The sequence below is a fragment of the Trichosurus vulpecula genome, chromosome 4 (assembly GCF_011100635.1).
Source record: "Trichosurus vulpecula isolate mTriVul1 chromosome 4, mTriVul1.pri, whole genome shotgun sequence".
Lineage (NCBI taxonomy): Eukaryota > Metazoa > Chordata > Mammalia > Diprotodontia > Phalangeridae > Trichosurus > Trichosurus vulpecula.
In genome coordinates this window covers 391594315-391620638 of record NC_050576.1, presented here as the reverse complement: position 1 = coordinate 391620638, position 26324 = coordinate 391594315, and the positions used below count along the sequence as shown (strand labels likewise).

The 26324-nt window shown below is 39.8% G+C and overlaps 1 protein-coding gene across 1 annotated transcript in view; it reads left to right on the top strand.

Annotated features, from left to right (window-relative positions):
• The window catches only part of ADPRHL1 (ADP-ribosylhydrolase like 1), a 56413-nt gene that overhangs the window by 15616 nt on the left and 14473 nt on the right, over positions 1-26324 (top strand). Inside the window, exons 2-4 of the mRNA XM_036756442.1 lie at positions 5380-5544; positions 14824-14949; positions 23505-23645. Coding sequence (XP_036612337.1) covers positions 5380-5544; positions 14824-14949; positions 23505-23645 — 432 coding nt within the window. The remainder of the gene's footprint in view (positions 1-5379; positions 5545-14823; positions 14950-23504; positions 23646-26324) is intronic.

The following is a 26324-nucleotide window of genomic DNA, read 5'->3' as shown; positions in this document are numbered from 1 at the left end:
GGCAGCTACAAAGATGGCTTCCTAACTTTCCCCTTTTATATACAAAAAGTCCCATTTCTGATTGTATTAGAGTATTAGAGACACTCTCTTGTGAATGGGATTGCTTCATTCTTTGCCCTTCTATCCCCAGCACCTAGCACTGTGCCTGGCATATAGATGTTTTTTTTTAAATAAATGCTTGTTAAAGATTGATTAACTGCAGGTGATGATTAGAAGGGAAATAGGGTGCCTCGTACCTCTGCTTTGAGAGCTGTAACTGTGTGAGAGGAGTAAGAGGCATGGGACGGGAATGTCTTTCCATCTACCTGAGGGCAGCTTGTGGGGACTGTGTGAAGGATTTCATCATTGTTCCCAATGCTGACGGGACTCTTTTGTCCCATTGAACACTTAGCCGTAAAAATTTAACAGGGAAGACAGCGGTGGTCTTCACAGCTCATTTTAGGGGCAAAAGCAAAAGACAGTAAAGAAGCAATTAAATATATATACATGTATAGGATAGTAACCGATTACTACAAGCATGAGTCCTCCCAGGAAGTTCTGTCTCTGCATTCCAGGGCACTGCCAGGGAGATGGCCTTGGGTTTTTCTCTCAAGTGGGGATTGAAGGTCCTCTGATAGAAGTGCTTATAGCATTTTTGTCCCCTTGGGATTCTACATATGAATCTAACTTGGCTCCTCTAGGAAAAGGAAAATAAACATTCTATACACCAAGATCACAACACGGAAGGGAAAGTTTCAGTTATGAAGATAGCGGAATAAAAAGGTGATATGCATGTATATGTTCCCTAGCAAGTAAAATGAATTCATTTGCATTGCCCAGGTGATGGATGGCACTTGTAGTAAGAAAATCCTAAGAAGAAAACATATTCTTATGCATATGATAAAAAAGGGCATAGAAACCACTCACCAGATGCTATAAAATAAATCATGGAAGTGATAACTTTGGATTATAGATTTAGAGTTAGAAGAAATTTTAAAGGCCTTCCTTCTCATTTTAAAGAAGGGGAAACTGACTCAAGCAATTTAAATGACTTGGCCAAGGTCACACAACCAGTACATGGCAGAGGTAGGATTTGAAACCAGGCCCACTGACTCTAAATTGAGCATACTTTTCTCTATTCAGGGCCCTGCAACAACATCTCAGTAAGTCTCAGTGATGCCCATTAGGTTGTACTTGCCTTTCTACATTATGTTTCTAGTTCACTTTGGCACATCGAGGAAGGTTCAAGCTTCTTAACTGGGATTTGAGTGGTAAGAAGAGTGTTTTTTTTGGTCACATCTGTTTAGATGTGTGAGAGAGAGACATTTTCAGTTTACAAACAGGCCAAGCCTTCCAACGAGAAATTTTATACACACATTTTATTCTTGGAGGGTGAACAATACAAACTGTGTTCCAGCCCTGTGTGTATTAGTCTCATTGAATTAATTGTGGCCTCTTTTCTCCTGCATTAGAGATGTCTCAAAATGCAAAGTGGATTCACTGAAAATTAATTCAGGATAAAGCTCCATATAGACTAGAATCTCTCTCTCTCTCTCTCTCTCTCTCTCTCTCTCTCTCTTTCTCTCTCTCCCCCTCTCTCCCTTTTTCTTTTCCTTTTCCTTCCCCTCTCCCTCTCTCTTTTCCCAAAGCCTCCCAGGACCCTCTGCAAAGATGTCTGATGAGGATGCTGGGAAAATACAACGATACAAATCCCAGTTACTTACCAATTAGCTTGCTTCTCTGAAAATGAATCATCCCTAGCAGCTGCTACTGAGTAAAAGCAGAGAGAGAACACCACCTACATCAACAGCTGACAGGGCTAATACTTTCCAATTTGGGAGTTAAAAAACATTAACTGGTGTCTCCTTTTAACTTCTAACATTCCCTCCATTTTAGAAATGGGATGATCTTTCTTTCCCAGGTTCCTTTTCATTCCCAGAAAAGAGCCCTAAGGTTTTCATTGAAAGGACATGTATTTGATGGCATATGTATAAGCTATATCAGATTGCTTACTGTCTCAAAGAGAAGAAAGGGGAGGAAGGGAGGGATAGAATTTGGAGCTCAAAACATAAAAGAAAACAACGTATGATAAAAATTTTTGACATATAATTGGGGGGAATAAAATATTGGTTTTTTAAAAAAGAAAAGACGTGTATTAAGTTATTACTAACCTACCTCAAAGGGTGGTCGTGAGAATCAAATGAGGTAATATTTATAAAAGCCGCAGTACCTGGCGCATAGTAGGTACGTAGAAATGCTTGTTCTCTTCTCCCTTTCCCTGAAGTGCTGTATGTATTCCCAGTAGCAGCCAGGGTTCCCTCTGGAAACTATGTTATCCATAGCACTCTAAGGTTTGCAAAGTGTTTATATTCCATCTTGTTTAATCTTAACAACCCTGTCAGGTAGATTCTCTTATTGTCTTCATTTTGTGGATGTTGCTGAATCATTTCAGTTGTGACTCTATTTGGGGTTTTCTTGGCAAAGATAGTAGAGTGCTTATCATTTCCTTCTCCAGTTCATTTTACAGAGGATAAATGAGGACAAGCAGAGTTAAGTGGCTTGCCCAGGGTCACACAGCTAGTAAGTATCCGAGGCCACATTTGAACTCAACAACTCATTTTGCAGAAAAGGAAACTGAGGCTGAGAAAGAGGCTCAGTGACTTGCCCAGGGTCACATTGGAGGCAGGATTCAAACTTGGGTTTTTCTGACTCAAAGTCTTAAATTTTTCCCTTTACACCACTTCTCTTCCAGGAAACCTGGAAATTTTTGCATCCCCCTTTGATGGTAAGATGACCAGTTTTACATTAAACACAAGTGAAGAGTGGCAAGAGCCGTTCACTGGTCTCAGCCTAGTGGTCTGAGATGCTACTCCTGTGGTCAGGGCAGAGCTTCTCTTGGCTTTGCCTGAAGGTTGTACTTGTCAGAAGTGGTGATGCTCTAGCAAACTGGCCTGTGCTTGGTACAGTTGCACTCTTTGTCCTACTCCTGTCCCATGAAGCTGGAAAAGACCTTCAAGGGTATTTAATGGAACTCTTTGATACAGAGGGAACTCCCCTCTGTAACATCCATGACAGGGGGACATTCAAACTGTGTAAGACACCTTTAGAGGCTACATGAATTCAAGCCATTAGAGTACTAGTCAGAGCAACTGGGTGGCACAGTAGATATTGTGCTGGTCTTGGAATAAAGAAGACTCCTCTTCTTGAGTTCAAATCTAGCTTCAGACAGAGTGATCCTGGGCAAGTCACTTAACCCTGTCTGCCTCAGTTTCCTCATCTGTAAAACGAGCTACAGAAGGAAATGGTGAGCCACTCCAGTATCTTTGCCAAGAAAACCCCAAATGGGGTCACGAGGAGTCAGACATGACTGAAATGACTGAACAACAACAAACAAGATATTAAAATTATAACTTATTGCATGGTCACCTAGCAGAACTGGGTGCTTAATGCTATACTTTGCCTCTTGATTGTCCTCTGGTTCATCATGTGGCACAGTCAGCACCAGGCCATATCCCACAGGCCTGGTCACCATGGCACCTCCCTCCTGGGATACCTTGTTCCACAACTCCTGTGGATACAAGGGTTAGACTCTTTGGCATCAGACATCTCCCAGCTGAAAAATTTCTAATTACTGTCACTCTGGGGTTTTAAGAAGGACCCCACTGGCTCCCGAAGTGTCCCCTTTGTATCCAGAAAATAGCTTGTGAAAATCTGGCACTACGCTGAAAAGGGAAGATAGCTTTTTATTTGGTTGTTGCTATTGAGGATGAAAAGAGAAGGAGGTTTTCGGGGTTCTGAGGCACCATACAATTTCCTCCTAAGCTGGCATTGGAAGGAAAAAAATTACTAGCAACTATTACGTGCCTGGTACTGTGCTAAATATTTTACAAATATGAACTCATACAACAATCCTGGGAGGTTCTAATATCTATGTTACAGATGAGGAAACTGAGGCAAACAGATTAAAGTAAATTGCCCAAGGTCACATAGGTGGTAAGCACACGATGCTGGATTTGAACTCCAGCATATACTCTATACACTCCATTATAACATGTCCAAGATACAGATTCACAGTGGAGATGTTCCAAAGCTCTTTGGCACACTGCAAAGTCAAGAGAACTATTGATAGAAAACAGAAGCAATTAACTTTTTTCGAATTTTCATTTTTTCCCCCAATTCCATTCAGAACGTATTTCTTAAGCGTCTTGTATGTGCCAGGCACTGCGCTAAGCCCTGGAGGATAAAGACAAAACTGAAGCAGTCTGTTACCTTCAGGAAGCTTACATTTTCCTGAAACAGAGTAACAGTGTGAGAAATGCCAGAAATTTTAAAAATATAATTCAGTAAACAGTTAGGTGGGTATAGTGTTGAACTTGGAGTCAGGAAAACCTCAGTATGAATCCTGCCTCAGACGGTTTCTAGCTGTGTGACCCTGGGTAAGTCACTTCACTTCTGTCTGCTTTTGTTTCCTCATATGTAAAACTGGGGATAAAAATAGTGCTTATCTTACAAGGTTGTTGTGAAGACCAAAGGAGATGATAATTGTGTAAAGCCTTTGCAAACCTTAAAATGCTAGCTATTATTTGTATTCATTTATATATATATATGTATATATATATATATATATATATATACATATTTACTAACTAAGTTTGCTTGGGGATGACTCACAGAATTTTTGCCCATCAAACTTTTAAAATTGTTTATAAATTAAATTCATACTTAAATCACAATTCTTATTGTTCCTCTCTTAATTGTCGTATAGTGTTAACTTATTTATTGGGGCAGCCAGGTGGCTCAGTGGATGGAGCACTGGGCTTAGAATCAGGGACCCTCATCTCCCCGAGTTCAAATTTGGCTTCGGACATTTACTAGCTGTGTGACCCTGGGCAAGTCGCTTAGCCCAGTTTGGCTCAGTTTTCTCATCTATAAAATGAGTCAGAGAAGTAAATAGCAAACCTCTCCAATACCTTTGCTGAGAAAAACCTGAAAGGGGTCCTAAGAGTCGGACACAACTGAAACAACTCAACAACGTGAGTCATTTATTAGGCACCAGCAGCATGTGCTGCTCAGTTGATGAGGTCCCGACAGATGGGGTACAGAGGGGAGAGCACCAACTCTGGAGTCAAAAAACTTGGTGTGTGGCCTTGGACAAGTCACTTTAACTTCCCTGGGATTCAGTTTCTTCATGTGTAACATGAAAGGGTTGGACTAAATGACCTCTATGTCTTTCCAGCTCTAAATCCATGATCTTAATGGCCTTATACTCTATGTCCTGTGCCACACACTCATACACACATGCACACATTCACACCCATCCCTGGCTGCCTTTTGGGAATCTTTGGCTGTTTTTTGATGCTTTTCCTGACAGTCTTTCTTCTTTCCTTTTCCTCTCCACAGACTACTGGTGCCTGGATGACTTGTACCGTGAGATGGTAAAACGTTATGTTGAAATTGTAGAGAAACTTCCTGGGCGGAGGCCAGATCCAGCTACTGTGGAAGGTTGCTTACAGCTGAAGCCAGATAACTACTTGCTCGCCTGGCACACCCCTTTTAATGAAAAAGGTGAGCAGGAATAATCCCTTCTCCCTTCAGGATTGCCTTGATGGGTAAAGAGTAGTTTCTCTTATTTTCAGGAGGCTATAAACTCCAGCCCATCTCTTCTTTCGTCCCTGCCCCATGAAACAGATCCAGGTTTGCCTGAAGGTGGTGAGGACCCTGCCAAAAATTCCTTTTGTAGGGCAGTATGTCCTTTTGTAAGTCAACCCTACCCGCTTTGGCATCTATTTAAAGTCTTCTTGCTTGGCACTAGGCGTCTCCAACAAGATTTTTATCATTGGGTCTCCGGTTTATTTTAAGGAATGTTTTCCACCCCTTTCCATTTACGTTCCTATAGGTTCACTCTGTGTCATCAAGAAGGCGGCTGCTTCATAAATCTCCCTCTGACCCTTAGCATTTGCCGCCGTGGAAGCTCATCCTAGCATGGGGCAGAAAGCAGATGCCATTTGTTGCTCAGGTGGTTAAGGACTTTATGTCTTCTTTCCAAAGATCACAGGCCTGTTGCCCTCTGTGTTTTATATAGAAGGTTAAATAGCAGCAGCAATTCTTATGATGCCTGTGATTTTTTTTTAAAGCCAGCTGCAGTTGTCCCTTCTTTCCCTCCGTTCTCCACTACCCTCCCCAAAAAATTCTCAGTCTGGAGGACTTGAACTAGATTTTCCCAGGAGAAAAAAAAAAGAAAACCTATATAGACTTAACGAAGATTATTTATGCCTCCCCAGCTAGCTCTTCAGAGCAGAATATGAGGGACGCAGATTAGTGTTTGCACAGATTAGCCAACATGGTTTCCAGATGGGAGATTATAAAAAAAACTGAATTAGGCATTCTAAAAGGAACAGTTTGTGTATGGGTGCTGTGCCTGGAGGCCTGGACAGGAACACCAAACTCAATACTACCTATTCTAACTCCTCAGGAAACAAGATGGCACAGTAGAAGGAGCACTGGATTTAAAGCCAGGAGATGGATTCTAGTCCCACTTGTCACTAATAAATTCTGAGACCATGAGCAAATCATTTAATTTCTTTGACCTTAGTTTCCTTATCTATAAAAAGAATATAATAATGTATGCATGCTCTGTCTATCTCTGAGGGTTACTGTGAAGTTCTAATGAGATAATATGTCCAAAAAAGTTCTATGGTTTTTTTAAAATTTTATTATTTATTTAATATTTTAGTTTTCAACATTGATTTCCACAAGATTTTGAGTTACAAATTTTCTCCCCATTTCTACCCTCCCTCCACTCCAAGATGGCATATATTCTGATTGCCCCGTCCCGCAGTCAGCCTTCCCTTCTGTCATCCCACTCCCCTACTCCATCCCCTTTCTGCTTACTTTCTTGAAGGGCAGGATAGATTTCTATGCTCCCTTCCCTATGTATCTTATTTCTCAGTTGCATGCAAAAACAACTTTTTCATTTGAGCATCTGATTTTAAAACTTTGAGTTCCAAATTCTCTCCCTTCCCTCCCTACCCACCCTCCCTAAGAAGGCAAGCAATTCAACATAGGTCACACATGTATCATTATGTAAAACATTTCCACAATACTCATGTTGCAAAAGACTAGCTATATTTCCCTCCATTCTATCCTGTCCCCCTTTATTCAATTTTCTCCCTTGACCCTGTCCTTTTTCAAAACTGTTTGCTTTTGATTACCTCCTACCCCTATCTGCCTTCCCTTCTATCAACCCCCCCCACCTTTTTATCCCCTTCCCCTACTTTCATGTAGGTAAGATGCCCAATTGAGTGTGTATGTTATTCCCTCCTCAAGTCAAATCCAATGAGAACAAGATTCACTCATTCCTCCTCACCTGCCCCCTCTTCCCTTCCAAAAGAACTTCTTTTTCTTGCCACTTTTATGTGACATAATTTACCCCATCCTATTTCTCCCTTTCTCCCTCTCTCAATATAGTCCTCTCATCCTTTGATTTTATTTTTTTTTAGATATCATCCCTTCATATTCAACTCACCCTGTCCCCTCTGTCTATATATATGTATATTCCCTTCAACTACCCTAAAACTGAGGAAGGTCTCATGAATTACACACATCATCTTTCCCTGTAGGATTGTAAACAAAACAGTTCAACTTTAGTAAGTCCCTTATGATTTCTCTTTCTTGTTTACCTTTTCAAGCTCCTCTTGATTCTTGTATTTGAAAGTCAAATTTTCTATTCAGCTTTGGTCTTTTCTCTGAGAAAGCTTGAAAGTCCTCTATTTTATTGAAAATCTGTATTTTGCCTTGGAGCATGATACTCAGTTTTGCTGGGTAGGTGATCCTTGGTTTTAATCCTAGCTCCTTTGACCTCTGGAATATCATATTCCAAGCCCTTCGATCCCTTAATGTAGAAGCTGCTAGATCTTGTATTATCCTGATTGTGTTTCCACAGTACTCTAATTGTTTCTTTCTGGCTGCTTGCAGTATTTTCTCCTTGATCTGGGAACTCTGGAATTTGGCAACAATATTCCTAGGAGTTTTCTTTTGAGGATCTTTTTCAAGATGTGATCGGTGGATTCTTTCAATTTCTATTTTACCCTCTGGTTCTAGAATATCAGGGCAGTTTTCTGTGATAATTTCTTGAAAAATGATGTCTAGGCTCTTTTTTTGATCATGGATTTCAGGTAGTCAAATAATTTTTAAATTGTCTCTCCTGGATCCATTTTCCAGGTCAGTGGTTTTTCCAATGAGATATTCCACATTGTCTTCCATTTTTTCATTCCTTTGGTTCTGTTTTATAATATCTTGATTTCTCATAAAGCCACTAGCTTCCACTTGCTCCAATCTAATTTTTATTTGTGCTTTTTTTGGGGGGGCAGGGCAATTGGGGTTAAGTGACTTGCCCAAGGTCACAGAGGTAGTAAGTGTGTCAAGTGTCTGAGGCCAGATTTGAACTCAGGTCTTCCTGACTCCAGGGTCGGTACTCTACTCACTGTGCCACCTAGCTGCCCCTCCAATCTAATTTTTAAGGTGGTATTTTCTTCAGTGTTCTTTTGGACCTCCTTTTCCATTTGGGTAATTCTGTCTTTCAAGGCATTCTTCTCCCCATTGGCTTTTTGGAGCTCTTTTGCCATTTGACTTAGTCTATTTTTTAAGGTATTGTTTTCTTCAGTATTTTGGGGGTCTCCTTTAGCAAGTCATTGACTTGTTTTTCGTGATTTTCTTGCATCTCTCTCATTTCTCTTCCCAATTTTTCTTCTACTTATCTTACTTGCTTTTCCAAATCCTTTTTGAGCTCTTCCATGGCCTGAGACCAATTCATACTTTTCTTGGAGGCTTTTGGTAGGCTCTTTGATTTTGTTGACTTCTTCTGGGACTTCTTCTAGCTGTATGTTTTGATCTTCTTTGTCACCAAAAAAAGATTCTAGAGTCTGAGTCTGGGTCTGCATCTTTTTTCACTGCCTGGCCATGTTTTCAGCTGACTACTTGACCTTTGAGCTTTTTGTCGGGATATGACTGCTTACAAAGTAGAAATTGCTTGTCCCAAGCTTTAGGGGCTGTGCTGCTGTTTTCAGAGCTACTTCTACTCCACTGTCACTGCAAGCTCTGCCATAGCAGCTCTGCTCATCCCCCAAGAACCACCAACCAGGACCACAACCCAGATCTAAGCAGGGCAAAGCAAGCCTTGCACTCCCGCTCTGGTCTGCTGCTTGATTCCTCCCACCGTGTGAGCCAGGGACTCCGGAAGCAGCTGACACTGGAGCTCCACCACCGCACCATCTTCACCGCTCCCAGGGCTGGGCCAGACCACTTTCTAACCCAATCTAGCAATTTTCCCACTAACCCGCTCCGTGGTCTTTGGCATTTGTGAGTTGAGAAGTCTGGTAGCTGCCACAGCTCAATGATTCCTGGCCCTAAGGCCTGCTCTGAGCTGACTCCTGGTCTGGTCTGTCCCAGCACGGCCCATGCTGGCTGCGCTCCACTCCCAGCATGGTGCGATAGACCCTTCCCAGTGACAATCCAAGCCGTCCTGGGCTGGACACCTGCTTCCTTCTGCTATTTCATGGGTTCCGCAGCTCTAGAATTTGTTCAGAGACTTTTATTACAGGGATTTGGAGGGATTCGGAGGAGAGCTTAAGCAAGTCCCTGCTTTCCAGGTGCCATCTTGGCTCCGTGCTCCCCCGCCAAAAAAAGTTCTTTAAAATTATAAAGTGCCATACAGGATGAATGGGGCAGCTAGGTGGCAGCAGATAGAGCAAAAGCTCTGGGCCTAGAGTCAGGAAGACCTAAGTTCAAATCCAACCTCGGGTAGCTGTGTGACCCTGGGCAAGTCCCTTAACCCTGTTTGCCTCAGTTTCCTCATCTGTAAAATGAGCTGGAGAAGGAAATGGCAAACCACTCCAGTAACTTTGCTAAGAAAACCCCAAATGGGGTCACGAAGAGTCAGACATGACTGAACAATGACAACAACAAAGTACAGATGAAGGGCCTGTTCTCTGAGAGCCCGGATTATGTCTGCCCTTCTCTTTGTGGACCAGAGGACATTGCCTATGAGGCAGACAATTATTACTGCCTGTTAAATTGGTGTTATTAGCTCTGGTTTGGGGAAATAATATCCTTAATATCTTAATCTTATCTTAATATTAATATCTTAATTATCTTAATCTTATCTTAATTATCCTTAATATCTTAACCAACCTCAGTTTCCCAATTTCTAAAGTGAGGAGACTAACGCTGGTCAAATCCTATATTACGTGAACGTTATAACAGCAGCAGCGGTAATAGCAGCTAACATTCAGGTGCCCGTTAACCTGCAGTAATCATCTCATTTGGCGTACATCACACCCCTAGGAGGCAGGTGCTATTATTATCCGCATTTTACAGTTGAGAAAACTGAGTCAAACTGAGATTCAGTGACTTGCCTAGGGTCCCACGGCTAGTAAGTGTGTAACTGGATTTATACTCAGCCCTTCCTTACGCTAAGCCAAGTGCTCTACGCACCACACCTATATCAATTGATAAGACAATTTCTATTTTGGGACTTGTCGCCCCTCAGTTCAAAAAATAACGCTTTTGAAGTAATGCTCCTTGGAAGGTCCCACGGGAATTTTCACACAGAAAATGGAGCTATAGCTGTGGATGTCCTTGACAAGCCGTAGTTTGCCAAGTTGGGCCCTCCCTATTATTGTATTTGGATATTATTTTATGACTTATAGGTGAAAAGATGAGCTAGCAGTAGCTACATTCTCAGTTTACCATGAACATATTAATACAGAAACTTCACATTCCAATCCACGAGGGAGGTAAAGTTTGCAGGTAAAAGGAAATTCCAACTTCTAAGTACATGACCCCAAGCTGTAGAAGGAAGTCTAAAAATTCCCTAAAACCCATGTTGGAACTTTATTATAGTTTTCACAATACTGCATAACACAGGGATCTTCAAACCCCATGTCCACAATTCCTCCGACCGGTAAGGGACTCCTTTTAGAGATGCAGTTTGAAATGCCCAGTAGGAGATTAGTGATGTAGAACTGAAGTTCAGAGGAGAGACTGGAGCTAGATTTGTGGATCATGGAATTATCTAAATAGAAATGACAGCTGAACCCATGAGAGCTGATGAGGTGTGACAGAGACAGACAGACAGACACAAAGAGCGACAGAGAGACAGACAGACAGAGACACAGAGACAGAGAGAGACAAAGACACAGAGACAGAGACAGACAGATAGACACAGAGAGAGACAGGGACAGAGAAGACAGGGCGGGGGTGGGGAGGAACTCTCTCTTCTCTGTAACTCCCCCTTCCCCGGCCAAACACAACTCTCAAGAGTATTTCATCATTATATTGAATATCATTCTACTGACTTACTGCTAGATGACAGAATTCCAAATTGGCTTGCTACTTTATACATAGTTCCAGAGGTGTGTCTGACTTTTTTTTTTTTAGCCAGTCACAAGTTATCTGCCATGTGGGCCATCTCTCTTTATTCAATGATCAAGCAAATTATTCTTCTCAAACAGATTAATGATTTGTTCCCACCTAATTTATACTTTTTATTCATTAATGTGATCAAGATGTCTGGGCTTTCAGTCATTAATTGAGGGTGACAGTAGACACCCCACTCTTATAGTACTAAAAATATAAATTAAATCAAGGAAGAAGAGAGTCACTTCAAAGATTTGAGAAAATATATGGGATAAATAAGAGACCAAGAGTTAGCCTGTGGATTACACGGAATTAAACAGTTCCATGAAGAAAAGAGAAAGCCAAATGAATGCTTCCTATTTATGTATGGGATAAAATCCAAATTCCTTGTCCAAATATTCAAGACCTACCACAATTTACTGTTTACCTACCCTTTAGCTTTATACCCCACTACTTTCCTACTCAAACTCCCTGACCTACCCCTGGGGTCTATGAACTTAAAAAAATTAATAATCATATTTTAATAAAATTTATAATATGTACATTTTATTTTATGCATTTAAAAACATTCTGAGAAGGGGTTCATAGGCTTTACCAGACTGCCAAAGAGTCCATGACACACATACAAAAATTTAAGAACTCCTGATAGAAAGGGAAAAGAGAGAAAGAACACTAAGTTATACTCGGAGCTGGGGTGTGGGATGTGGATAATGAATGGGCTAGGAAAGGAGTGATCAGACAAGTTGGAGACAAACCAGGAGAGAATAGTGTTACAAAAACCTAGAGAGGAGAGGATATCCATAAGGAGAAGGTAGTCAAGTGTGTCAAATTCATCAGAGGATGAAAACAATTAGGATTGAAAAAAGACCATGCCATCTGGCAACTGAAAGGTCACCAGTAATTTGGAAGAGAGCAGCTTTGAGTAATGAACTCAGACGCCATATTGAAAAGGGATAAAGAATGAACGAGAGGATGGGAGGTGAGTGAAGATGAATTTTTTAAAGGAGTTTGACTGAGAAGTGAACAAGTAATATAGGGTGATAGCTTGAGGGCATGGTAGGATCTAATGAAGGGTATTTTTTTTAGCTTGAGCATGTTTGAAGGCAGTAGGTAAGGAATCAGTTGATAAGACAGTTCTTCCCATACCTTTTTTGGGGGGTGGGGGTGGAAATCAGGGTTAAGTGTCTTGCCTGGGGTCACATAGCTAGTAAGTGTCTGAGGCCGAATTTGAACTCAGGTCCTCCTGACTCCAGGGCCAGCCCTTTATCCACTGTACCACCTAGCTGCCCCGTGTCTTCCCACACTTCAAGTCTAGCATTCAGTGGGCGTCTCTCTGGATCAATTAGTCATGGTGATGTCGCTAAACTTACAGTCTAGATTCCTCTTACTCCAGTTCAGTGTGCTTTCCATTAGACTGTGCAGAATAAGTAACCTACATGCCATTGAAGTGTTTCCTCTGGTGTTATTTCTGTATCCAATTCACTTAGGTTAAATTTTTTTCCGTTATATCTGCTTGATTCCAACTGCAAGGTCAGAAAAACTACTTAGAAGTCAAGAAAGAATAAGTATTAACTAAACCTATTAATAATAATTATATGGGAAAAGAAACCATTTTGGACACCTACAGTTTCTATGATCAACTTTGCTGTTGTTTAATTGTGTCCGATTTGTGACTCTGTATGAGGTTTTCTTGGCCAAGATGCTGGTGGAGTGGTTTGCCATTTCCTTCTCCGGTGGATTAAGGCAAACAGAGGTTAAGTGACTTGCCCAAGGTCACACAGCCACTAAGTGTCTGAGGCTGGATTTAAACTCAGGTATTCCTGATTCCAGGCCCAGTGCTCTATCCACTGAGCCATCTAGCTGCTTCATTATCAACTGACTAGTTACTAATAATATAATCAACAGTACTTCTAACATAGTGTTTTATAGTTTTTAAAGCAAATTTATTCATTTTAAAGAAGCATTTGTTAAGCATTTTCTATATGCCAATCACTGTGCAAAGAATACAAAGATAAAAGCGAAACAGGTCCTTTCTTCATGGGAAAAGGCTTCATGTAGGAGGTATGCAAAAAAGCCATGAATTGTATATTGAGGGAATCTAGGAATTCTCTCTGTTAGAGGTAAGGAGGAAACACATTCTAGAGACAGAAAATGGGTCCCAGGAACCAGACCAATTTGAGTGGAACAGAAAATCCATGAAAGCAAACAATATGCCACACTGAACAGGACAACAGGGAGATGTGACTCGACCCTGTGGTGCTAAACGCACAATCACAGACACACGATGAACGGCCTGGAGCTCCCCTTCGGTGTATATGACTGGAATGTATATTGGAATCCCAGCTTCAGAGCTGTTTGAAATGAGATGCCTAAATTCTTATGTTTTCTGAGTTGAGGACAAATCAATGAATTCTCATTCCATTGACTTTAACAGGTATTTTCTAAGCACTGGGACGTCATGAGGCTCAAATGAGGGAATGGATGTGAAGATATTTTGTAGACCTTAAAACTCTCTATAAATGCCCATCATCATCATCATCATCCTACAGTCACCAGGCCTTCATTCCCTGAGCCTTGCTCTTTGCTCCTGCTGAGCTCAAGTCATATTTATGAGGCACTACAGGGGTGTGCTGGTAAATGTTTAACACCTGGTTGTTGTTGTTCAGTCATGTCCAACTCTTTGTGACCCCATTTGGGGTTTTCTTGGCAAAGATACTGGAGTGGTTTGCCATTTTCTTCTCCAGTTCATTTGACAAATGAGGAAACTGAGGTAAACAGGGTTAAGTGACTTGCCCAGGGTCACACAGCTAGTAAGTGTTTGAGGCCAGATTTGAACTCAGGATCATGGTTCTTCCTGACTATAGGCCTAGTATTCTGTCTACTATGCCACCTCGCTGCCCTCAACAACTGGGATCCGGGGAAAAATGTTATTCAGACACTTTTAAGCTTAATCTGCATTATTAACATTTTCTTAAGTTTAACCAATTAATGTAACAATAAATTAAGCCCTAATTTGTTCTAAGGTGTAAATGCTGACGTCAAAAATTAAAGTTTGCTTCAGCATACTACTGACAGAGTTCTTGCAAATGGGCAAGGTATTTGCTAGGCACAATGGAAAATACACAGATGACATTGTGCCTGTCCTCATGGAGCTTAGAATTTAGCAAGATGTACACAGATCTGATTCAACAAACATGTATAGATCAAGACAGACTGTGAGGGCACAGTGACACGGAGAGAAGGGAAGTCAAAGTTCAGAGAGCAGAGACAATACTTCTTTTGGGAAGGGTCATGAAGGAGCTGAGATAGCCTTTCACCTCTGCTTTGAAACAAAGGTGGGATTTGAACCATCAAAGCTGTAGAGGCAAAGAACATGATGATAAAAGACAACGCGGATGCTTAAAGCCTTTTAATGACATTTTTATGTAGGTTCAGGATTTGGAGCTGCCACCAAAGCCATGTCCATTGGTATGAGATATTGGAAGCCTGAGAGGCTGGAGACACTCATAGAAGTGAGCATCGAGTGTGGGCGAATGACCCACAATCATCCAACAGGTAACGATTGTGTTATGATGAATTGATGATCTGGTGGGCTAACGGGGGTGGGGAACCTGTGGCCTTCTAGGTCCTCAAGTGCGACCCTTTGACTGAATCCAAACTCCGTTCCCTACCTCCGGCCACTAGAATGATGTTGCTAGCTATTCTTAAAGGTATCAGACCCTCTAATGCCAGGTTAACCAAGAACTCAAACTGTAGATCTTCCCCACAATGAAATCAGAAATCCTGTGCCATTACACGTTACTTAATTTGGAGTCTATGTAAAAGAGAGAAAAGAATAAACTGGTATCTATATAATCCATTTCTTGCTACTTCATCTGGCAGAATGGTTTATCTATATTGCCATTTTCTCTCCCACCTGTCGTTGGTCTCTGATATTGGTGCCTTTTAATTTATAATTTGAATACACTCCCTGCAACAGAGTGTAAGGAGACCCTTTAACCTCCCTCATCCCAAAGACCCAGAAGAAGTAACCAGGATAAGTGTCTTAGTTTGATCTAATTATAAGCAAGAATGACATGTTTGGATAGCAATCTGCATTAATGGAGGGAACATCCATGTTGATGAGATCACAGATCCATCGGAGTATCTAATTATTTTAAGTACAGTTTCCTGTTTTCAAAAAATACATACAAATGTATATTTTCTTTATTTACACATATGTATAAGCATACATGTATAAATAAGTAAACATATGCATAAAATATATGTGAATATGTGGGCACTCAGAATAGGCATTATACTAACGCAGTTTATGATCATCAGAGAAAAGATTCCAATAACTGGAAACACAGTCATCCCAAGGATATGACAATTTAGGACCACTTCCTCACACCCTGTGCTTTGGGCAGCTTTTAGCTGCTAGGAAATGCCTGGGGAAGGAAGAAGTCATTTGAGGAGGGGAGAAAGAAGGAGCTAAACCATCTCATGATAAACACACACTGACACACTCAGGGAAATGCTTATCTACACTAAAGCAAAGTGTGTAGGACTTCATGCTTCCTTTCAGGCCCCATGATACTCTTTTCAGACTTCTTTTCCCTCCAAGATTGCCTTTGAAGATGTTCATTTTTTAACTAAATTTTTAAAATTAATATATTTTATTACTACATAATCTAAATTTCCTCCTGTATCTCCCTCCTCCTATACCCAGCCATTCCTTATCACAAAGAATATTTCTTAAAAAAAAAAAAGAAAAAGGGGGAGAAAATCAGCAAAGCCAATCAATATATTAAAAAAATTCTGATGATATATGCACTATTCAATACTTGTGGCTTCCTCCCCCTCCCCCAACTGCACTACTTCTGCAAAGCAGTGGAGAGAGATGTCTTCCTATACCTCTTTTTTGGGACCAAGCTTGCCTTGATGTTAATTTTAACTTCATTATATAAAATAATGGTGTCAAGGGTTGTGAATAAAAAGCGCCAGCTCAGCAGATTGAAATAGAAAGATTTGAAATGGCATTCAATAAAACTAGAGCAGACTTCTATTCATTGGGTGAATGCCCTGGTGAGCATATAAGTATGGATTCCAGAATATTAGATGTGTCATTGCTATTCATGGTAGCCTAAACAATAAAGTTGATGAACTAGTTTCTAAGATTCTCCAAATTAAAGTATAAAAGTATATAATGCAATTTTTTTCATTTTTAATAACATTTTATTCCAGGTACTATATCTTTGATTTAAAAAAAATCATTGGTGATCTTTGCCTTAATAACAGTCATTTGCCATGTCTAGCCATCATATTAAACCCCTCAAAAATTAAGCAAAAATATCCCATACAGAAAACTTGTCTGAAAGTATACATAGCATCCTATCCTAAAAGGCCCTCATCTCTCAGCTATGAGAAAAAAGGAATATTTTATTAAATCTTCCCACAGGTCCTTCATTGGTTTTTGCATTACTCAAAGTACAGATTTTTTTAAATGATCTTTTCATTTATATTTTGTACTTTTTGCATATATTATTCTCTTGATTTAGCTCATTTCACTATATATTACTTCACACAAATCTTTCCACATGTTACTGAATTTTTCATATTCATCATTTTTTATCTTATGATAATATTCTATTGAATTTGTATGCTGTAGTTTTTGCAGCATTAATTTCAATAAAATGGTGGGCATTCAAATTTTTCTTTCTTTTCTGGAGTTAAGCATATTTTAGTTGGTTCAATTGCTAAAAAAGTTTTAAATATTATTTTATATGAAATATAAATTATTATAGTGTTTTATAGAAATATAAATTATTATTTCATTTTATGCAAAATACAATTTAGTATTTTATATAAATTATTTTATCATAAAAAATCTTTTATATATTATTTTACATAAATTTTATAGCTAATTTTACATAAAATATAAATTGTTATATAAATATATTATATGATATATTTAAATTATATATAATTATAATAATATATAAAATTATATATACATATAATTATAATATATTTAAATTATATACATATATTTAAATTATATCATTCAACTGAAATATTATTTTTAAGAAGAAGGAAACTGACAACATAATTTAGTAGGGTTCCTATAGCATTTTGCTAATATATTCCAAAATCTTCTTTTTCAAAAGGATTTACATTTCAATATACTTTAACTGTAGCTACATATCTTATATCAGTATTATGACAACATTCTAAAGAAATGTTATGGCTTGAAATTGGAGCAGTTATGCATTTTTTTAAAAACTTCGTTCCCCTTTAAATTTTTAAACATGAACTTCGGCAACAAGTGTCACTATTTTTGTTGTGACACGTGTTCTCACAAGACTAGAACATTCCATGAGGGTAAGTGGAGTGATATCATGGTATTCAAAAGGACAATTAGGCACTGTGGATTTACAAAGCAAATTGGAATATTTTTGTTTCATCAACTCAGCTCCAGTCTCTTGAAAAAATCCATAATTAATGCTTTTGTGATAGGCAAAACATTTGAGAAAGGCTCTTAGCCAAGTGTGTAGTGGCTTTAAGAAGATGAAACCACCTTCTACAGGAAACCTTTGCAAATCTGTCATAATTCTAATGCTTTTCCTCTTGGTTATTTCCTATTTATTTTCTATTTAGTTTATCTGTATGTAGCTCTTTGCATGTGATCTCCCTCACTAGATGTTAAGCTCCTTGAGAGCAGGGACTATTTTTTGCCCTTTTTTGTATCCCCAGTGCTTAGCAGTAGTACTTGGCCCTAGTTCAGATGTTTCTGTTGTGTCTGACTCTTCATGACCCCATTTGGGGTTTTCTTGGCAAAGATACTGGAGTGGTTTGCCATTTCCTTCTCCAGTTCATTTTACAGATGAGGAAACTGAGGCAAACAGGGTTAAGTGACTTGTCCAGGATCACACAGCTAATAAGTATCCAAGGCTGGATTTGAACTCAAGTCTTTGTGACTCCAGGCCCGTGCTCTATCCATTGCACCACCGGCTGTCCGGCACATACTAGGTGCTCAATAAATGCTTATTGACTAACTGAGGTATAAACTATATTTCTAGCCCTTGGTTTAGCAATTTGCCTTTCACGGGCCCTATGAATAGACATCAGTACTTCAACAGATCTGTGCCCTCATCCCTTCAAAAGTGCAGCTCATAGTCTAGTCCTGTATTTTTCATCTTGTGGCATTCATTCATATTCTTCCCTAAGTCACCCATAGGGTAGCTCCCCAAAGTGCTTGGGGACTTAATTTAGGGCTTTTAACCATCTTGTTATTGTCACTTAAAAGTTTCATCTTTCCAAGCAGATGGGCAAAAATCCATCCAATTAAATGACTTTTCCCAATTAGGGAAGAACCTCTCTGAAAGATTCCAGTAGAGTGCAAGCTTGTTTTGTCTTTGTATCCCCTGTGCATAGCAAATAGAAAGCACTTAATAAATGCTTACTGGATTAGATTATAATTGTGCTTCCTATGGAAATGCCCTGATAGTATTAGGAATTTACCTAATATGTTATTAACAGAGAATGAATAATTTAAATTGGTTTTGATTTAAAGGATATTTAGGCTATTTCTGACTATTAAGCTTTGCATATTTATTAAAATAATGAGGCCAATAGTGAGGGCAGCTAGGTGGCATAGTGGATAGAGCATGAGGCCTGGAGTTAGGAGGACCTGAGTTCAAATCCCGTCTCAGACACTCGGCACACTTACTAGCTGTGTGACCTTGGGCAAGTCACTTAACCCCAATTGCCCTGCCTTCCTCCCTCAAAAAAAAAAAAAGTTGAAGGCAATAAAAACTGGGGATGCCTAAGCAGAGCCGGGAAGGAAATTAGGAGTTTTAAGACACAAGTAGAAAAGAGCTAGTGTAAACACATAGGAATGAAGTATCATGGAGGAGGAACAGTAAGAAGCCCAAATATATATATATATATATGTGTGTGTGTGTGTGTGTGTGTGTGTGTGTGTGTGTCTGCGTGTCTGTGTGTCTGTGTGTATGTATATGTATGTATGTATGTATATGTATATATGTGTGTGTAAAATAAGGCTGGGAAGGCAGGGTGAGGCCACATTACAAAAGGCTTTCAATGCCAGAAAGAGTTTATTTGTATTTGTTCTGACAAGATTCGGTCTTTTACTCTCTGATTTCTGAAATGCCTTTTTTACATGATGCCCTGTCAAATAAATGAAGTGAATATTCCTTCTGCCTTCTTGACGTTGTTCAGTTGTGTCCGGCTGTTCATGACCCCATATGGGGTTTTCTTAGCAAAGATATAGGAATGATTTGCCATTCCCTTCTCCAACTCATTTACAGATGAGGGAACTGAGGCAAACGGGGTTAAGTGACTTGCTCAGAGTCTGGGGCTGGATTTGAACTTGGCTCTTCCTGACTCCAGGCCCAGTGTTCTATCCACTGTGCCACCTAACTGCCCATTCCTTCCACCCATTCATCCCTAAAGTATTCTCCACAACAGACTAAATGTTCCTAGTTTCTTTAACAGGTTTTCATATGATATTATTCTGAATCTTTTTAACATATGATTTTTAACATATGATATGATTTTTAACTGATCGCCCTCCTTTAGAAGTTCTTCAGCTTATTAAGATGGAGTGTATGGGGTATTCAAGGAGGACTAGCACCTCTGGTATGAGGGCTTTTCAAGGCTGTTCACCCACCTTTGGTGTCCACCTGTCACCCAACCCTCACCTGTGGCTGGCTCCAGGGAAGCTGTAACATGCCTAGTAACCACACCCTGGTAAAACTGTCTCAGCAGATGTCTCAGCTAAACCAAGCTGAGGGTAACCTGTGGGCCTCAAACCCATTTGTGAGTTAGGGAGGTGTCCACCCCAAGATGTGAAGACTTCCCCACTCAGAATAGGCAGCTGAGAACAGTTTGTCCCGATGGCCATGAAGGCGGCCAAAGAAGGCATTGTGGAACACTTAGAGCCTGGTCAGACATAGAAGTTGCCGGGGTCATCCACCATTCCTGGGGCCATTAGCTTTTGTCTTGCCACTGGACTTCGATGACTCTGGAAAAGAGAATGAGGCCAACCACTTTGTGCAACTTTGCCTCACTCGAATCCAATTCGCACACAAGTTAAGACATCACTGCATGATGTCATTGGTCCTCTAAGAAAACAAAGGATGAACAGCTTATCAAGGTTCTTCCTAAAATGTGGCATCCAGAACTGAAGTTAACCATAGGATATTCCACTAGAGATCTCCTTCAAGGCTGAGAAGGAACTATTTATTAATCAGTTCTTTTTGGATCAAATTATTCAACTAGTTCTAGATTCCAGTCCATATCTCCCCATCTTGTCCATAAAGATACCATTAGAAACTTTTTCAACTGGCATTCTGAAATCCAGATAACTGTGCCGATGGTATTCCCCTGACCTACCCAACTAGTAAGCAGCCCAATAAAAAAGGAAAAAAGATTAGTCTGGCATGCCATTTCTTTCTAAACCCAGACTGCCTTACAGAGATCACCGCTTCTCTTTCAAAGCATTCACAACTTATCCCTTTAATAATGTGCCATAGAATTTTGGAAGAGACAAAGTAAAGTTCATCCACGTGTAGTCTGAAGAATTCACCTTCCCTTTTTTTCCTGAAAATCAAAACAGCACATCACGAATAACACTTTTTAAAGAGCATTTGCATGAATTCTGGTCTTTTTGCTATTTAGAATCATTCTTCTGTTCTCTTTGAATAGATCTGATGGATAATAAGACTTTTCTCTGCCCAAATGACTTGAATGCTGGGAATTTTATTTTTGTCATTTCTTATTTATACTTCATAAATGTGATGTGCTTCGCTTAAGCACACATTCTCAGATTTACATGCGTTTTAATCTCAACAGATACAAGACAAAAATTGACCCCACCAACTGTGACACAGCATTTAGCCAAAGAAAGTTAGAAGAAAAAAATACAAGAACACTGAATCCAGGATAGAAAACCCATTTTAATAAGGAAACATTTGGAAAGTTCCTGATTTATGGCCAGGAACCAGTCCAAAAATATAACAGAACAAATCAAAGATGATAAACTTAGTACAAACTGGGTTCATACAGGGCAAAATATACAAAAAAAATAACATCACATCTTAAAGCCTAATTTACCAACCCAAATGGTGGTTCGCATTAATTCAGATGTAGGCGAATCAAATCATTCTATGTATTTATAGTTACTGGCTTTTCAGCATCATATTTATTTATTAGAATTTGAATAAAAGTATTATATATTATGGTCTGTCTTATTAAACCAGTGCACAGAAGGCAGCATATGTGAAAAGTAATGGTTCTTGTCTCACCAGTAAGGCAGACTTACAAGCACTGGGGGAGAGGTCAAATACTAATAATAGCTAACATTTATGTAGAGCTTACTATGTGCCAGGCACTGTGCTAAGCACTTACTAATTATTATTTCACTTGACCCTCACAGCAGTCCTGGGAGAGAGGCACTAGTATTATTCCTATTTTACACATAAGGAAACTGAGGTGGAGAGAGGTTCAGTGACTTGCCCAGGATCACACAGCTAGTAAGTGGCTGAGGCTAGATTTGAACTCAGGTCCACTGATCTATCCGCTGTGCCATCTAAGGCATGATGTTTGCCCTTACAGAGCTCATAGCTTGATAGGGGTTATGTGCGATGCACAGATAACTAAAACGTAGAGACGTGGGAGAGATGCAAACCAAGTGCAACAACAAAGTCAAAGAGAAGAAGGATTATTATGGGTGGGGTGTGGGAAAAGGACCAAGGATGGTTCCATTATAGCAGCGGCATTTGATATGGGCACTGAGGGATGGGCAGGATTTCAAAGTATCATAGAATCTCAAGTTTTGGAGGGATGTTAGAGGGCATCCAGTCCAATCTGTGTCTGGCCAAGAATCCCCTCAACATTTAGAACATTTCAAGGATAAGGAGCAGCTGAAGCTTAGAGGCAAAACATTCATAAGAGAGCAAGTAGGCCAGTCTGCCTGGAGAATAGTCATGTGGAGGGGCGTAATGATAGGGATGCCATGGCGGAGTCTGTTCTGAATTTATCTAAGAGGGCTGACACGTGGAACATCTTTCCACAACATGAAAAATCCCCTTGGCTCTTTAGACAGCCTCCATTTATGTGCTATTCTCCACAACTAGAATATTCTCTGTCCTCACCTGTCACTTAGAATCTCTTGTTTCCTTCAAGACGTAACTCAAGCACTGCCTTCTGTAGGAAACCTTTTATGGTCCCTCCACTTGTATTGATGCCTTCCCTGCCAGAGCAATCTTGTCTCTTCTTTGTGTATATTTTATTTGTACTTATGTATGTATGTGCTGTTTTCCCCAAGAGAATACAAGCCCCCTGAGGCCAGGGACTGTTTCACTGCTGCTTTTGTATTTCTACCACCTATCACACACACACACTTATGTATATATTATATTTTGTATTGTATGTAATGTGTATATGCATGTGTGCATATACACGTGTGCATACATATGTGTTGCATGTTTGTGTGTGCCTATATGTGTCATGTGTACATTACATGTATGTATGTATCTATATCTATCTATATCCATATCTATGTCGGTGTCTATATCTGTCTATGTCTATGTATATATCTATATCTATATCTATGTCTATGTCTATGTCTATGTCGATGTCGATGTCTATGTCTATATCTATATCCATATCTATATGTATATCTGTATCTATACATACAGACAGACAGAGAGAGAATCAATTAGTTATTTCTGACTCTTTGTGACCCTTTCTGGAATTTTCTTGCAAAGATACTAAAGTGATTCACCATTTTCTTTCCAGCTCATTTTACAGATGAGGAAACTGAGTCAAGCAAGGTTAAGTGACTTGCCTGGGGTCACACAGCTATTAAGTATCCGAGTCAGGATTTGAACTCAGGTCCCCCTGATTCCAGGGCTGACACTATCCACTGCACCATCTAGCTATTGCTATCACATATTTTAATAAATGTTTGTTGGCTGACTTGGTTACATAAGCTTAGAGATGTCCAAAAGAAGGTGCCGGTTAGTAATGACTTCCTGATTAGATGGCAGAGTTGTCACCCTTTATTTTGTTCTTTCTGTTCTGCTGTTCTTTCCAATGTCTAGGTTTCCTGGGGTCCCTATGCACAGCTCTCTTTGTTTCTTACGCCATCCAAGGAAAGCCGCTTGTGCAGTGGGGAAGAGATATGATGAAGGTGGTGCCGATGGCTGAAGAATTCTGTAAAAAGACAATTCGACATATGGCAGGTGAGGAGGTTTATTTTTCTGGTGCATTGTTTTTGGAGAGATTGATTCATATTGTTCTACGCCAGGCCAGACTTGGACCAGTCTCCTAGTGGTTCAGGCTCCATATTGGATTGAAATGAGATACCTATGAGCCATTCGGCTATTAATAAAAGCAGATTTGCTCAGCAAATAGCAGGAAAAGAACATTCAATGAGAATATAGGTTTAGAATACCCCAAATTGATTCCGATGAGCAAAGCTCCCCTGCCTCTGAGTTGTCCATCTTCAGCCAAACATCAGACAGATCCTTGAGGCTGTTTTGTAAGTGGGAAATCAGGAAGTGATGTTAATAGCCTGAGTCATTAGTTTCCCTGATCCAATCAACTTTCAAGGTTTCAGTGCCTTTTAAAGAAGAACCATATTCGAATGGGTTTGCTACATCTTCATACAGCTACAATATAGCCATAGGCTGTGTGTGGGTTGGCTCTTATTTCATAAATTGACTTGATTTCAGCATACTTAAGATGGAGTATTAGGATTGATGCTTATTTTAAATTGTTTTTCTGAGTGTTTTTTTTTTCCCTGTTGATGGTCCTTCTCATATGATTCAGGCTCTATACTACCATGAAATAGGGGCATAGATAATTTCCTGAGGTCCTTCTCAGTACTGTGAGCATGTGATTTCTGCCCTCCCGCAAAAGTCATGAGTAAACTGCATTAACGTTCAATTTCAACACCTCATCATGTCATGGAGGTGATTCTGTGTTCTCTAATGCTGTGGCAACAGACCACAAGATCTGGTCCTCCCAAACTGGACCGGCTTCAAGTACAGAACTAGTGATGGATTGGGTATCTGTTGTCCAAGGACTACCATAGCTAAGTATTGAGAAGCATATTGCCATAAGTTTAGCCAAATGATAATTTTTTCAGTGATGGCAACTCATGAAAACTGGCTTATAAGGTATATAAAGGTCACAGTATGTGTTGATGGAGTGAGTATGCACTCTGATGAAATCAAAAGACCTTTTAAGTATTGAAGTCCTAAATAGTATTAATATAGGGACATGCCTAAATATCCAGAAAGAATATTTGTTTGTGTATCGTGTTTACATATATATATATATATATACACACACAGAGAGAGAGAGAAGAGAGAGATACAGAGACAGGGAGACAGAGAGAGAGAGAGAAGGAGGGAAGTAGAGAGGAAAAAGAGAAAGGGGGGAGGGAGAAAAAGAGGGAAGGAATAAGAGTGATGGAGAAGAGAGTGAGAGAGATGGAAAGATGGAGAGAAAAACAGAGAGAAAAAGAGAGGGAGGAAAGGAGAGAGAAGAAAAGATGGAGGAAAAGAGACAGAAAAACAGAGAGGAGAGAAGGGAGAAGAGAGAGGAGAAGAGATGGAGGGAAAGAGACAGGAAAACAGAGTGAGAGAGAAGAGAGGGAGAGAGAGAACTTGGGATTCTAGGTTCTGTAAATACCTGTTTACATATGTCAATGTCTGTAAAAATGATGAACAATTAACAAATTTTTGTACTTTCATTCTCAAAGCTATGTAAGTCAGAGGTTCTGTTTGAATTTTGGCCTTTGTTAAATAACACTGTATTTTGGTGTCTTATCATACAGCTAGTTAAAAACAAAACATTATATTTATCTCTAATGCTAAGGAAGTACCCCTTCAATCAATTTAATGTATCTCAACAAATATTCATTTAGTTCCTCCTCTTCCTCTCTAATGTATTTTTTTTAGCTCTAAATGCTATCTTGCCGTAATTCTCTGATCCAAATGACACTTTCTGCCAAGCTCTCAGATACGTTATTGGCTGAATGCAAAGAGGACAGATCTGATAGCTGGGTTCATTGGCATGATAAATTCTGTCACTTCTGAATCAATTCTGTTTTAACCTTATTTTACTGTACTAGGACTCCTTCCTTAAGTGGCATCTACTTAAAAAGCATCTAATCAGTCTTTCATTCCTGAGTTTTTGATATGTACCATGAAGCTCTAAAGAACCTGTCTCTGGTCCAGGAGTGGCTTATGCCTTTCACCACTGTTTATCTCTTTAACCACCAGAAGGCACAGCTGCCAAGATACCTGACCTTATTAAGTTAATAAAGATCAGGGACGGGTAGTTCCGCCTCACTCAAGTGGTTATTCATTCTGCCCAACACCAGAGAGCTTTCAGTGAGAACACCAAGTTCCCCTGTGGTTTACAGCAGGTATTCATATAGCTCTTTAAGGGATATGAAGTACTTTACATGTGCTATCTCGTTACTCTGTGATGTAGATGCTATTATTATCCTTATTTTATAGATCAGATCGAGAGAGATTAAATGTCTTGCCGATAGTCATCTTGCTACAAAGTGTTTGAGACAGGATTCAAAATCAGGTCTTCCCTTCTCTAAAGTTGGGATTCTGTCCACGATCCCACCTAGCTGCATCACTCAGATGCTCTGCTTCTCAGAGACTAACTCCTTTTACCTCTTGGCTGCACCCCCTTTGTGGGTGGCAGTGTTTTTTTCTCATTAGACTTTGGATTAGTCTCTTGGCTCAGCCCCCATCCACCGAGAAAACTTTTCTCCTTTACCTTGATGTTACATTTCCATTTAATCAAATTAGCATAATGTGAAGGAGTTGATTGCACAAGCTAAATTTAATTGTTTCAGTTCTTTACTCAAGCTCATAGATGCAAAAGCAATTAAA